Consider the following 12,673-nt stretch of genomic DNA (forward strand, 5'->3'; position numbering starts at 1 on the left):
CTGAGCACAGGGTCTACCCAGCCCCAGGCATGTGGGTCCCAAAGCTGCGGATCTCTGGACATGCTCTGGGACACTCCCAGTCCTGCCCGTGGTCTGCGGCCGTGACCCCGGCTGGTCCCTGCAGCTCTCCCTGGCGCTGGCACCTCCTCGCTCCCGCGCCTCCTGCCCGCACCCGGGCTGGGCTGCGGCTCCGCTGAAGTGTGAGTGAGCCAGAGCGCCCCCCCTGGCTGCCTTGGGAACAGCGTCGCTCTACTGAGCCGGGCCGCCGCCTTCCCTCTCCGCAATCTCCCCAGCACCCCTCCCAGGGGCCCAGTGAGTGTCTGCTGAGCAGTGAGCAGGGACCAGGGCAGAGGCCGAGCCCAGGCCCGTCCCGCCGAGGGCTGCCCTACCTTCTTGCCCAGCTGGAAGACAAGCGAAGACAGCGTGTCCATGGCCGTGGGGCGCAGCTCCGGGCTCTGGTCCAGGGTCCGGACGATGGGGTGAATGATCCGGGAAGCGTAGTCGGTGAAATCCAAGGATTCCGTCAGGCGGTCCACGGTCTCCAGCGCTGCCCTGCACGAGCACGGCCCCGCGAGCACTCAGCCCAGGCCCAGCAGAGACGCGGCACCCGGCAAGGACAGGCTCTGGGCGCTTGTTCTACTCCCGGCCACTCGGCCCTGCCCAGGGCTCGGGCTGCTCCCGTGCTCTCTAGCCCCCGCCTCTTTCCTTTTCTTTTTGCAGTGTTGGGGCACAAAGCCCCGGGCACCACACATGCATCCCTGGCCCCAAGGAGCCAACATTTATTCTGGCCTGGGAGAGCTAGGAGGGAGTTTACAGCTCCACAAACCGAACATTTCTGAGCTGCAGTAACTGGGGGTTGGAATAATCTCCGAGAGACAGGTCAGAAACGGGACTCCGTGAGAACAAGCGCTCAAGCAGAGCCGAGAAGCTGGCGGGGGCCAGGCCACAGGCAGGCGCTTACTTTCGAGACGGAAGGGGGACCTCGGGGGCGTCAAACAGCTTCACGATGGGAGGCAACAGCAAGTGGAGATAGTCGTCCAAGTTGGCACCGAAGAGCTGGATCGCAGCCAGCAACTGTCAAAGGAGCAAAAGCACGCCCGTCAGCAGGTCAGTGCCAGCCCAGACACAGAGGGGCAGAGGTGCCACTCAACCCTCCGAGGGAACTCTGAAAAGCTCTGAAGTGACCCTGAACACCAGCCCTTTGGTCAGGCACTTTCTGCCTCATTTTACTTGACTTTCACGTCACGTGGCTTTCTTTGAACCTGCTCACTCGGTATGGAGTCACCGGCTGTCCTACACAGAGGAAGTTATTCTGGGATAAAATGATGACCAGGAATCGTTTGTTCGAGGAAACACAGCTAGGTGGCGGACATCCTGCACACCGCACGCTTCAGGCAGTAACATCCCGGGCGAAGCAGACCCCGCCACTCAGGAGACACGCGGCTGGCCACCCAGGGGCCTGAACGGTGCCGAAGGTCTCTGTGTTTTCCAAAGGGAGTGATGCCCCCTCCCGAGCTGGAGGGGAGCAGGGGTGTGCCGGGCCCGGGGGGAGTCGTAGCAGCATCAGGAACAAACGGGGGGCACCCCTTCTACCGTCCCTCTGAAGGAGGCAGAGCTCCAAGGGGAGGGCGGGTGCCAGGGAAGTGTGCCCCCTGCTGCAGGCGGGCGGGGTCTCACCTTGATGGAGACGATGCGGCCGGGGCTGCTGTCGTGCATGAAGACGCGCAGCATGTGTGGGATCAGCTGCGGCAGGTAGAGCTTGAACTCGCCCCCGAGGGCCACCACGATTTGCTCGATGAGGAGGATGATGGTGCTCTGAATGGACGTGTTCATGACCCAGAACTCCTAGGAGGGGCGCGGCAGAGGGGGGCACAGAGAGCTGCTGACACAGGACGGAACTGAGATGGGGAAGCAGCAGCAGAAGCGCCTCGGGCACGAGGGCACCGTGAGGGGCTCAGGCTGCCCCCCCGCCCCCATGCCCCGCTCGGCTCTCCCCGCCCCGCCAAGCCCAGGCCAGCTGACCTGCCTCGGGCTCCCTCGAAACTTCCTGCTCTCCTTCCGGCACCCACTTCGGGTCCCTCTGGCGCCCTCCAGCACCCATGGGACTCAGTTCTCTGTATTTGCACCCTCCTCCCTCCCCTGGACTGTGAGCTCAGGGTGAGAAACTCCTTGATTCCGCGGACTCCCCGGAACTCCGCAGAGCCCCTGGCATATTGCAGCGTCCCAGACACAGGGGGACAGAGGAATGACCGGGCCATCGCCGTGGGGGAGGGGCTCAGCTGGTGGGTCCAATGTTTGTCTGTTTTCAGGCTTACGGGCCACCTCCAGCAGTGAGGAGGGTACGAGCTCTCGAGCCCTCCCGGGCACTATCCCGTCTGGGCCAACTCTGCAGAGGGCAACCCCGGCCTGAACAAGCTCCCTGCTCTCTGCCCGCGCCCGCTGTCCGTTCCAAACCCTTTTCAGGACAGAGCTGCAAAAGCACTTTCCGACTCATCAACCCCACAGCCCAAGCACGACCGGAACGGCTGAGTCCCGGCTCAGAGCTGCGGGCGACAGGCCGAGTCTACCTGCAGGGAGAGCGGTTACTGCGAACCACCCGCTGCCTTCTGCACACCCCAGGGCAGGAGCCCCAACAATGACAGCGTGCAAGGAAGTACATCATCTTGACACCCAAATAATCCAGAGGAGAGGTTGATCAAAATTTCTTTAGAAAGGTTAATCTTCGGGTAAAAGACATATAAAATGCATTTTTTTTTAAATTAAAAATCTTTTTTAAAAAAAAAACAAACTCTAACAGTTTGGAAGTAAAAACCAAACAAAAGATGCTGGCAAAATGATCTTTCTCTCTGCTTGAGAGACTGTCTCTGAAAATGTAACTTCCTCTAGTTAAAAAGCATTGCTGGGGCTGGAGCAATAGCACAGCGGGTAGGGTGTTTGCCTTGCTCACAGCCGACCCGGGTTCAAATCCCAGCATCCCATATGGTCCCCTGAGTACCACCAGAGGTAATTCCTGAGTGCAGAGCCAGGAGTAACCCCTGTGCATCGCCAGGTGTGACACAAAAAGCAAAAAAAAAAAAAGCAAGCATTGCTAATGGAACTGCAGCTCGCCCAGCCTCCTCAGCTGTCTCACGTGGGCCACACTCGGCCTTCTCCAAAGGAAGCCACCTTCCTCCCCACCGTCTACCCCCAGCTCCTTGCAAGGACCCTCAGCCGTGAGGAGCCGGGCCACTTGCCCAGGGATACGCACGAGGCCTGTTCTCTTCCCGGGCCTCAGGGAGCTCATTAAAATGCCCAGGACCAACAGGGAAAGGAAAACCCGCCCTCTCGCACTCCCCGTCCTGCAGGAAATGAAAGCTGCACTTGGCAGGTGTGAGGCTTCCTGCCTTAAATCCCAATGTTGGGGTTGTCTGGCGTTTGGGGGAGCGAGTCAGTAATCACTCCAGCTTCCCAGCAGCCCCGCCCTCCGGGCTCGGGGGCCACATTAGCATTCCGCTCCCTCGCCCGGCACCCAGCTCCGTGGGAGGGGCTGGCCGGACGCTTTGAATTATTTATCTGCAGAGGCAGTCTGCGGTACTGAGGCCCACTGGCAGTGAAGTTCCAATTCTGGAAGCCGGCCACTTTGATTCCGGTCCTGCTGCTTCCTGCCAGCCAACTACAAAGGTCTGGGGAAGAGCCGACATCGCTACAATCATCTTCCGGCTCTCTGAGGCCACCGCCAGCGCCACGAGGCAGCGGGCACAGAGCCAGCAGGGGCACAGCTCGCCAGCACTGTGGCCCTCCGGCACCTGCTGGGAGCCGGGACGGGTGGGGACGGGGCGCTCAGACGCTGCCGGAGTCAGAGGCGGCCTCGCGCTTTGAAGGGAGCAGGGCAAAGCGCCACCTTCCCCCCGGGCCTGACACCGCCGGCCCGGGCCCCGCGGCCTCTGAGGGCGGGCTGGCAGGGGCCGGGGAAAGCACCGCTGTGCCAGCCAAGAGACGCTGCTTTGTGGGGCTGCGGGAGCTGAGTCCAATTCCGGAGAACAGTGACTCCAGGTTCCCCTCAGACACCCGAGTCCCCCCGTCACCGCCCCACAGACGACCCTGTCCGAGCTCCACCACTCAGAGAGCTCCACGTGGCCCAGACCAGACCGTCCCCGCTTTCCAAAGGCGCCGAAGCCCCTCCCCGCGGCACTGACTCTGACTCACTCGCATGAGGGTGACGATCTCGTCCATGTAGGGCCTGATGTGGCTCTTCACGAAGGACACCAACATCCCCAGCTGCTGGAACAAGAACTGAGCGAGACAGGAGGTCAGCAGGGGTTTGTCTGGTCCACGTGCACAACAGACAGGGTTTCACGTGGCCCTGCTGGCGGCGAACCCCCCCGCTTGCCCCCCGCCTCTCACACATGCCGGGCAAGTGCTCACCACTGAGCCCTCCCACCCGCCTACTGCGAACACATCTCAAGGAACCCAACTTAGAACCTGTCTCGGGGGGGCTGGAGCAATAGCACAGCGGGTAGGCGTTTGCCTTGCACGCGGCCGACCCAGGTTCGATCACCAGCATCCCATATGGTCCCCTGAGCACCGCCAGGAGTAATTCCTGAGTGCAGAGCCAGGAGTAACCCCTGTGCATTGCCGGGTGAGACCCAAAAAAGAAAAAAAAAGAAAAAAAACCTGTCGTGGGGGCAATGGGAATGAAACAAAGTGAGTGTTTCCATGCTTTCCGTGCCTGGCAGTCAGTTCCTGCGCTCACGGCAGGGGCTACGGCTCCGAGACCCTCTGCGCCCGCCTGCGGCACCAGACAGCTGGGAGATGCTCAGAGCACTGGGACCTGTTTCCCGTGGAGGAACCCCAGGTTCAATCCCGGGCAGGCTCTGCTCCCTGAGCACCAACGGGGGGTGACCCTGCTCCCCCGCCAAAGCAGAACCACAAGTGCCCCTGGGGACAGTCGGGTGTGACCCAACAACCGAATCCAACCAAGAGGCGGCTCGAGGGTGGAGCTCACGCCTCACGCAGGGCCACCGAGGCCCACCTCTGGCTGTGAGGAGGCCACGAGCGCCACCAGGGACAGTCCCCAAGCCACACCGAGCCTGCCAGCACTACCACTTACAGATCAGAGGCCCCTGCTGGTTTTGCTGGGGGCTCCCCCAGCGGTGCTCGGGGCCCACTCCTGGGTCTGCATCAGGAATCACTCCCGCCGGACGTGGGGGAACCATGTGGGAACTGCATCTGGGCTGGGCGCTCCAAGGAGCACCATGGCCACTGTGCTCTCTCCTGGCCCCCTCCCAGGCTTCTCCTATCCCAGAGAGCACCAACAAGGGGAAATGAAAGCCTTTACATCCCACTGACACCCGCTCTCCCTGGAAGGCTTCCAGAGCCACTAAGGGCATAAAAATGGTTATGCTAATTTTTCTGAGGCAGGGGCACACCTGGCAGCATTCAAGACTCACTCCTGGCTCAGTGCTCAGTGCTCACCACTGGCAGGCCTGGGACACCGTATGGATGCCATAGGCCAAAGCCCCGTGGGCAACGTGCCAGGCAAGTACCCCACCCACTGGGCCCTACCCCCGGGCACGCACTTTAATCAAGCGTAAAAGCAGCTTCTTACCCAGCCCGATCACGACCACCTACTTCCCCCGGTACGTACAGCTGCTACGGGTGTGGCGGCCCACCTGGAGTGGCTCCATTCATCAGCCCGTGTTGCTGGGGCTGACCCCTTGCTCTGCACCCAAGGGTCGCTCCTGGCGGGCTCGGCGGGCCAGATGGAGTGCTAAGGGTCAGCTGTGCGCAGAGAGGGCACCCGACCCGCTGTACGCTCTCTCAGCCCAGCCAACTCGCTTTCAGTCATTAGCTCACCGCATCTCTAAGAAACTGGAGCAGGCAAACGGGGGAGACGTGGACATGGAGAGTCCTGAGCCTGCCCGCCGGCCTCCCCGCAGCACCTCAGTGGACCTGGAAGCAGAGGCCTCGCCCTACTTCCTCGCCCTACTCTCTCTCTCTCGCACACACAAACACACACACACATACACACAACTTGCACAAACTCACACATATACACACTCATACACACACTTACTCTCACATTCACACATGCACTCACTTATACACACTTGCACACACACACATACACAACACACTCCTACACAGACTCACACACACACACACTCTGCAGCTCCGGGCGCGGCGGGCGCGGAGCAGGGGTGCTGGGCGCAGGGCGCTGGGCGCTGGGCGCGGGGCACGCTGCAGCTCTCCTGAGGGTACCGATCCTGGCCGCTGACTTAGGGAACTGGCCAGCAGGGGGCACTTCTGACCTGCTGCTGCTTCTCAAGCTCTAATTCCTACTCTTACATATCTTAAATTCACAATAAAGAGGCGCTGAAGACAGCCTCGGTCCCACCTCTGGCCTCAGCCTCAGCGACAGACCCCCAGACCCGACACACTCATCTCCCCTTCCCAGACTCTCTGGACGGCCCCCGGTGTGCAGTTTAACTCCAGGTCTCGTAATAAACCTCTTCTCTTTTTCTTCAAATTCTCCCGCTGAGGGGGCTCGAGGGATAGCACAGCGGGCAGTCTGTCAGCTTCGCATGTGGCAGACCCGGGTTCGACCCCCCGCAACCCACATGGTCCCCCGAGCACTGCCAGCGGGACTCCTGAGTCAGAGCCGGGAGTAGCCCCAAGCACTGCCAGGAACGGCCCCGCCCCTCCCTGCTGGCCGCTGCTCACAACGCCGGTGGACACAGTTCCATCCGACCACAACGCTGGTTCCCAAGAGGACGAAACGGGCTCGAAATAAACCTAAGAGAAAGCCGCCATGAAAGCAGCGGGGGACTACGCGGGGCCTGGGCCAGGGAACCTGCACAACGCACTCTGCGGCGGTGACGCGGGGCAGAGACTGACCGATAGCAGCCCAGCCTCGGCCCTCCCAGGGGCCCCGGCCGACACCGAGATCACAAACCGTAGGGTCTGGGGGAAGAAAACCGAAGCTGGAGCGGCGGGAACAAGGAGGCTGGGGCCACCGGCAGGAAGGCGGCCTCGAGGTGATCCCCCTTTGCCCCGCCGTGTCAGGGGCCACGAGCGGGAAGGCTCCGGGTTCTGACCCCTCGGAGCAGCGCCCCTCGGAAGCCCAGCACTGCGCCCCCTTCACGGGAGGGAGCGAGCAGACACCTCAGCTCCTGTCAGTCTCTCGAAAACGCTTTCCTCTTCTTTCGAGGGGGGCGTGGGGGGAGAGAGGCACAGACAGGCACCCGGGGGCTGCACGCAGGAAGGGGGGGGGCTTTCTACTTACTTCCCGGATGGCACCGTCGCACACCCGGATGACATTCAGGAACGTGGGCATGACCTGGGGCAGGAACTGCACGCACTTGAGCCCCAGGGACTTGAAGATGAAGGTGATGGCCTGGACGACCATGGTGTGGTGGTGGGACAGGGACTGGTCGCGGAAGATGCGCATCAGGGCCACCATGGACACGGCCGGGTAGAACTCGTCCAGGGGCAGGTTGCCCATGTTGACCAGCATCTCACTGGTGCTGTAGTCCGCTGGGACAAACAACGGCGACAGGCGTGAGCGGAGCAGCACGCACACCCGCCCCGGCTGACGCCCGCACACCTGCGGGCCCCAGCCCTCCTGGCGGTCCCCACGCCGTTCTAGTGCCCCTGGAGTGCGGGGTCCTCTGGGGCCCGAGCAATACGCTCAACGCCAGGGACGAAACCATTTCCAGCTTTTCTATTGACCCAAACCATGAAAGTCTGAAACTTTTATACAAGTTTTAGGACCTGATGGCTTTTCTTCAAACTGCTGTCTAGCCTAGTCCCTCACGACTGCAGTTTACCGCTCGGCCGCTGAGACCATCAATAAAAATGATCACTCTCTCAAATGAACGTCAAGGGAATTAAATCAGGCAAACATCTGTTTACCAGCTGCTCGGAGGCCCGAGAGAATTCAGACTCGTCAGTGGCAAATGCTACCCGAGCTGAACAAGGATGTCAAGGGCCGGGCCCGGGCCAGAGAGCAGCAGAGGACAAGGCCCTGCGCCCCGCGGCCCCATCTACCCCCGGCACCACGCATGCCCCCGCGCACTGCCAGGGCTCACTCCTCAGCACGGAGCCGGGAACGGCCCTGCGGCTGGGTCAGGGGTTCCCGAGCGACTGGGTCTGCTACCACCGCCCCGGAAGAATGACTCCGCACCCCCTGGGAATTTCTCTTCTTTCTGTCCTATTTTCGTCCTGGAGTCCCACCGGCAGGCTGCTACCCGGGGCCACTCCCAGGGGACACGACCTGTTCCTACGCAGTGGCAGGGCTGCAGCTGGGCTGAAGGAGACCCGCCTTCCTGAAAGCACCTGCGGGCACCCAGGATGACCGTCCCCCTGGGTGCTCCCAGTGCCCGCGGGGCGACTGGACGGCAGTGCTGGGTCTGGAGGGACCCCAAGAGACAGGGCTGGCTCTGCGCGTAAGCCCGGGGACAGGTGACAGCAGTGCTCCTCAGGGCAGGGGCACTCAGCCTCCCAATGCCGGGGGACAGCATGTTCCACGGACCGGCTGCGGGACCCGCGGCGCCAAGGCCCAGAGAGCGACTTGCGCCTCTCCACGCCACTTAGAAACGCATTCTTTTCCCTTGGGAAAGTAACACTCTGCTGGGTTAGTTGGGAAACCTGTTGAACTTTTAACTTCAGAGATAAACTTGCCCTGGCAGACATGGGTTAAGTCTGGAGAACTCTCCAGAACTCCCGACCCTACCTCTGTGTGGCTCCCTCAACCCATCTCCGACTCCGTATCAAAAGGCAAAGGGGCTCGAGACCCAGACCACATGGATTTCTGACTGCGGAATTGTTTTCTGTAACCTGGGGTCTTGCCTCGGATTTCCCTACTGATCAGACCTGGAGTGAAAATGCCCCTTACCCTTGCTGGGCGTCTGGCATAGAAACTATCAAAACAACACTAAAAAAAAAAAAAAAAAAGATAACCTGGGCCAGAACAATAGTACAGTGGGGAGGGCATTTGCCTTTCATGCAGCAGACCTGGGTTCGATCCCCAGCATCCCATACGGTCCCCTGAGAACTACCAGAAGTAATTCCTGAATGCAGAGCCGGGAGTAACCCCTGGGCATTGCCAGGTGTGACCCAGAGAGAGAGAGAAAAAAAAAAAAGAAGAAGAACAAGGAATGGCCAGAGGTGAGGAAGGAGCAATTCACATCTCGTTCATCAGCACCAAAGAGCAAGTCTAACGTGTATCCACCAGGGGCAAAACATCCGGCCCGTCGCTGGGACTTGGCCCTGCCGGGAAGCAGGACCGCTGTGCGTCAGAGGAACGACTACACTTCGTTCCCAAGTCCCGCAGTGAGGGGACAGGCTCTGCCTTCCCACGGAGCCCACCAGCCCAAGCCTCCCTGGAAACACGCCGTGCGGCCCGGGTGGTCCCTCCCGCCCCCTCAACTTACAGGAATCCTGACTGGACTTGGACTCCGACAGGCTGACGGCCGAGGCGTCCCGGGACTGGTCGATCATGCCGATGTTCACTTTGTGCTTGTAGGGGTCCAAGGCCCCCAGCAGCCCCAGCACACGGATAGCCTGCGCAGGAGGGGGTACTCATCACAGCCCTGCTGGCGACAGTCCCGGGCAGTCCCACCTGCTGCCGGACTCCCGCTCACACCCCAGCGCCCAGCCTCAGAGCCAACAGCAGGACAGAGATCTACCCCGCATCCGGCACACACCACACTCCTCTCTCCATCCCTGGCGCGGGCCTTTGGCTGAGACCATGTGCAGCATCTGCTTTTATCAGTCTAAGACCTATCCATCCCAGGACAGCAGGTGTGCGTGCGTGTGTGTGTGTGTGTGTGTGTGTGTGTGTGTGTGTGTGGCCCCGGACGAGCGCCCCTACTCGGCCCCAGAGACGGGCCTGCCTCGCACCCCACCTCGCGCCGCGTGCCCTGGTTCTGCTCCGTCTTCAGGAAGTTCAGCAGCACTTCCAGCAAAGTCGGGTACTTCCGGTAGGGCTCCACCACGTAGCCAGTGCTGGCCACCAGCTGTCCCAGGGTCCACAGAGCCACCTGGGTAGGCAAGAGATGGCACGGCCCGGTGAGCCAGGGAGAGAGAACCAGACGTGCAGTCTGCAATCCCCGTTACTGACTGCAACAAGTGCCACAGACTGCTCCAAGGAAAGAATTTCCGGTGAAGACAGGGACCACGGTCTGAAGCCTGGGAGGCAGGCCTGGAAGGCAGGTTATCCGATCAGAAGATGGACCATCCCCACCTCTCCCCAGGTCTCCCCGTACTCCAAGGGAGTAACCAGAGGTCTGACTCAAAACGCAAATGATGACTGTTCTCGGGCTTCCGGCTGACGACTTTGGGGGGCAGGCTTGGGGGGGCGAAGCAGCAGCCAGGAGGTCCCCTTCCCTCTAGGACCCGGGTCCGAATGGTCTCTCCCGTATGGAGCGACGGCACAGCCAGCTCTCAATCTCACGGCAAGTGCCTTCCGGCCAAAGCCATCGCTAATTCCAGTTTTAAATCGTTTCCCTGTCAACCGCCACTCCCGAGCAGCCGCGTGCCCAGCACGGCCGGGCGGTGGCGGAGGACACCGAGGAGGCCCCGAGGGACAAAGGCCCCAGCCCCGGGCCGCCCCCCCACGCTCTCCGGGAAGCAGCGGCACTGACCTGCCTCTTGGCCAGCAGCGAGGAGTCCTGCAGCATGTCCATGATGATGATGAAGAGCTCGTCAACCCACTTCCTCATCTCCAGGCCACTCACCTAAAGTGCGCGAGAACGAGAGGGGCCGGTGAGGGAGCGCCGAGGGCGGGCCGGTGAGGGAGCGCCGAGGGCAGCCCGGGGTTGGAGCCCTGCCCCCCGGCGCCCCGAGCACGAGCACTGCCCAGCAGAGCCCAGAGAAGAAGAAATTCTTTCAGTTCCGACCAAACCCTTCCACTCCCCGGCGAAGGCCACCCTGCACGGGGGGGCCGCCCCTGACCTGGGCCAACTCCCCTATCGTGGCCAAGACGTTATTGATGACACCGGGGTTGGGGTCGGGGTCCGGATCTTTCAGTTTCAGGATTAAAGCCTGTGAAAGAAGGAAGTGAGTGAATGAAAGTAGCGCCAAGCCGACCTAAGATCTCTAGGGAAAACGCCCCCGTGAGACTCTGCTTCCAAAAGGACTCCAGGGCTCCGAGCACTGGGACCCGCACGCGTGTCTCCATGCGAGCAGGAGTCCCCAGGGGAGGGGCCGGGGAACGCTGAGATCTGCGTGGCCAGTAGCCGGAGGCACAGAAACGAGGCACCGTGGCTTCAGTGGGGAGAGTCGGGACGGCAGGGCCGCCCGTGAGTGAGCAGTGTGCCACCCATCTGAGGCGCCCTGACACTCCTCCCCCTTCCCAGCCCCTGGGGAGATGCGCGGCGCTCTCGAGTGTGAGGTGATGCCTCTGAGCCCGAGACAGCGGCACTGGCCACTCCGCCGGGCACAGCCATGGCGCCAAGGCTCGGCCTCCGCCCGCTCACCGCGCAGAGCAACGCGTGGAGAAGGCGCCGTCGGCGAGTTACCTTCAGAATGGGCTCCATGTAGGGGCGAATGAGGCGGGGGGCATTGGAGACCAGGTGCCCCAGCATGCGGGCACTCTGCTCTTTGATTCTCCCGATGCCACTGTGCTCCAGCTCTGTCAGAATCTGCAAGAACAAAGGCTTTGGCAGAAGCCCTGGGGCGAAACTGCATGTCTGAAGGGAAAACATGGGGGCCGGAACGACAGGAAAGTGGGGAGGGCGTTTGCTTGCACGCGGCCGACCCGGGTTCGATTCCCGGCGTCCCATATGGTCCCCCGAGCACCGCCAGGAGTAATTCCTGAGTGCAGAGCCAGGAGTAACCCCTGTGCATCACCGGGTGTGACCCAAAATGAAAAAAAGGGAAAATGTGCTCGGAAACTAGGGGAGAAATCAAGCGGCTGTGGGCCATGTCACAGCAAGGGACACTCTGAAACTGGAAGGAAAACTGCCTGACAAATCGCGCCCCAAACTGCCTGACAAATCGCCCCCCGCCTCACTTTTTTTTAACTGAACCACTGGTAGCTACAGTTGCAAAGCTTTCATGTTTGAGCTTCAGTCATACAAAGATCGAAAACCCATCGCTCCACCAGTGCACATTCCCCACTGCCCATGTCCCCAGTATCCACCCCACCCATCCCAGCCCTCCCCCTGCCTCCGTGGCAGACACCTGCCCCCATGCTCTCTCTCTCCTTTGGGGCACTGTGGTTTGCAACACAGATACGGAGAGCCCATCACATTTGGTCTTTACCTACTCCCGGCACACATCTCCTGTCCCAAATGATCCCTCCAACGGTCCCTGACTCAGTGGTCCCTTCTCCGTCCCAGCTGCCCTCTCCCCAGCTCCTGAGGCAGGCTTCCAGCCATGGAGAAATCTCCCTGGCCCTGTGTCGACTGTCCTTGGGTGCCACAGTGTGCTACTTTGCATTCCAATAATGAGTGCAGTCATTCTATGCCCCCCCTCCCTCCCTGACCCAGAAAGACCCCCTCTCCTCCTGTCACGGCACCCCTGCCCGACAGCCCTCCCCAACGCTCAGCTTCTCAGAGTCGCCCAGTCAGAGAAGGCGGAGAAAGCCGACTGGGGCGGCCGTGTGAGCAGTTACCCAAAACTGAGGAATAAAGGGGGAGCCCTCTGGAGAGAACACGCTTGCTCAGACCACTCGCGAGGAGGGCCCATG

The 12,673-nt window shown here is 61.3% G+C and overlaps 1 protein-coding gene across 1 annotated transcript in view; it reads right to left on the reverse strand.

Moving 5' to 3' along the window:
* MTOR (mechanistic target of rapamycin kinase) overlaps nt 1-12,673 on the reverse strand; it is a 113,482-nt gene that overhangs the window by 74,050 nt on the left and 26,759 nt on the right. The window contains exons 14-23 of the mRNA XM_055138868.1: nt 11,502-11,624; nt 10,936-11,025; nt 10,626-10,718; nt 9,888-10,022; nt 9,414-9,543; nt 7,265-7,515; nt 4,186-4,272; nt 1,678-1,845; nt 962-1,074; nt 390-552 (exon numbers count right to left, since the gene is read on the reverse strand). Of these exons, the coding sequence (XP_054994843.1) occupies nt 390-552; nt 962-1,074; nt 1,678-1,845; nt 4,186-4,272; nt 7,265-7,515; nt 9,414-9,543; nt 9,888-10,022; nt 10,626-10,718; nt 10,936-11,025; nt 11,502-11,624 (1,353 nt within the window). The remainder of the gene's footprint in view (nt 1-389; nt 553-961; nt 1,075-1,677; nt 1,846-4,185; nt 4,273-7,264; nt 7,516-9,413; nt 9,544-9,887; nt 10,023-10,625; nt 10,719-10,935; nt 11,026-11,501; nt 11,625-12,673) is intronic.

The sequence above is a fragment of the Sorex araneus genome, chromosome 5 (assembly GCF_027595985.1).
Source record: "Sorex araneus isolate mSorAra2 chromosome 5, mSorAra2.pri, whole genome shotgun sequence".
Taxonomy (NCBI): domain Eukaryota; kingdom Metazoa; phylum Chordata; class Mammalia; order Eulipotyphla; family Soricidae; genus Sorex; species Sorex araneus.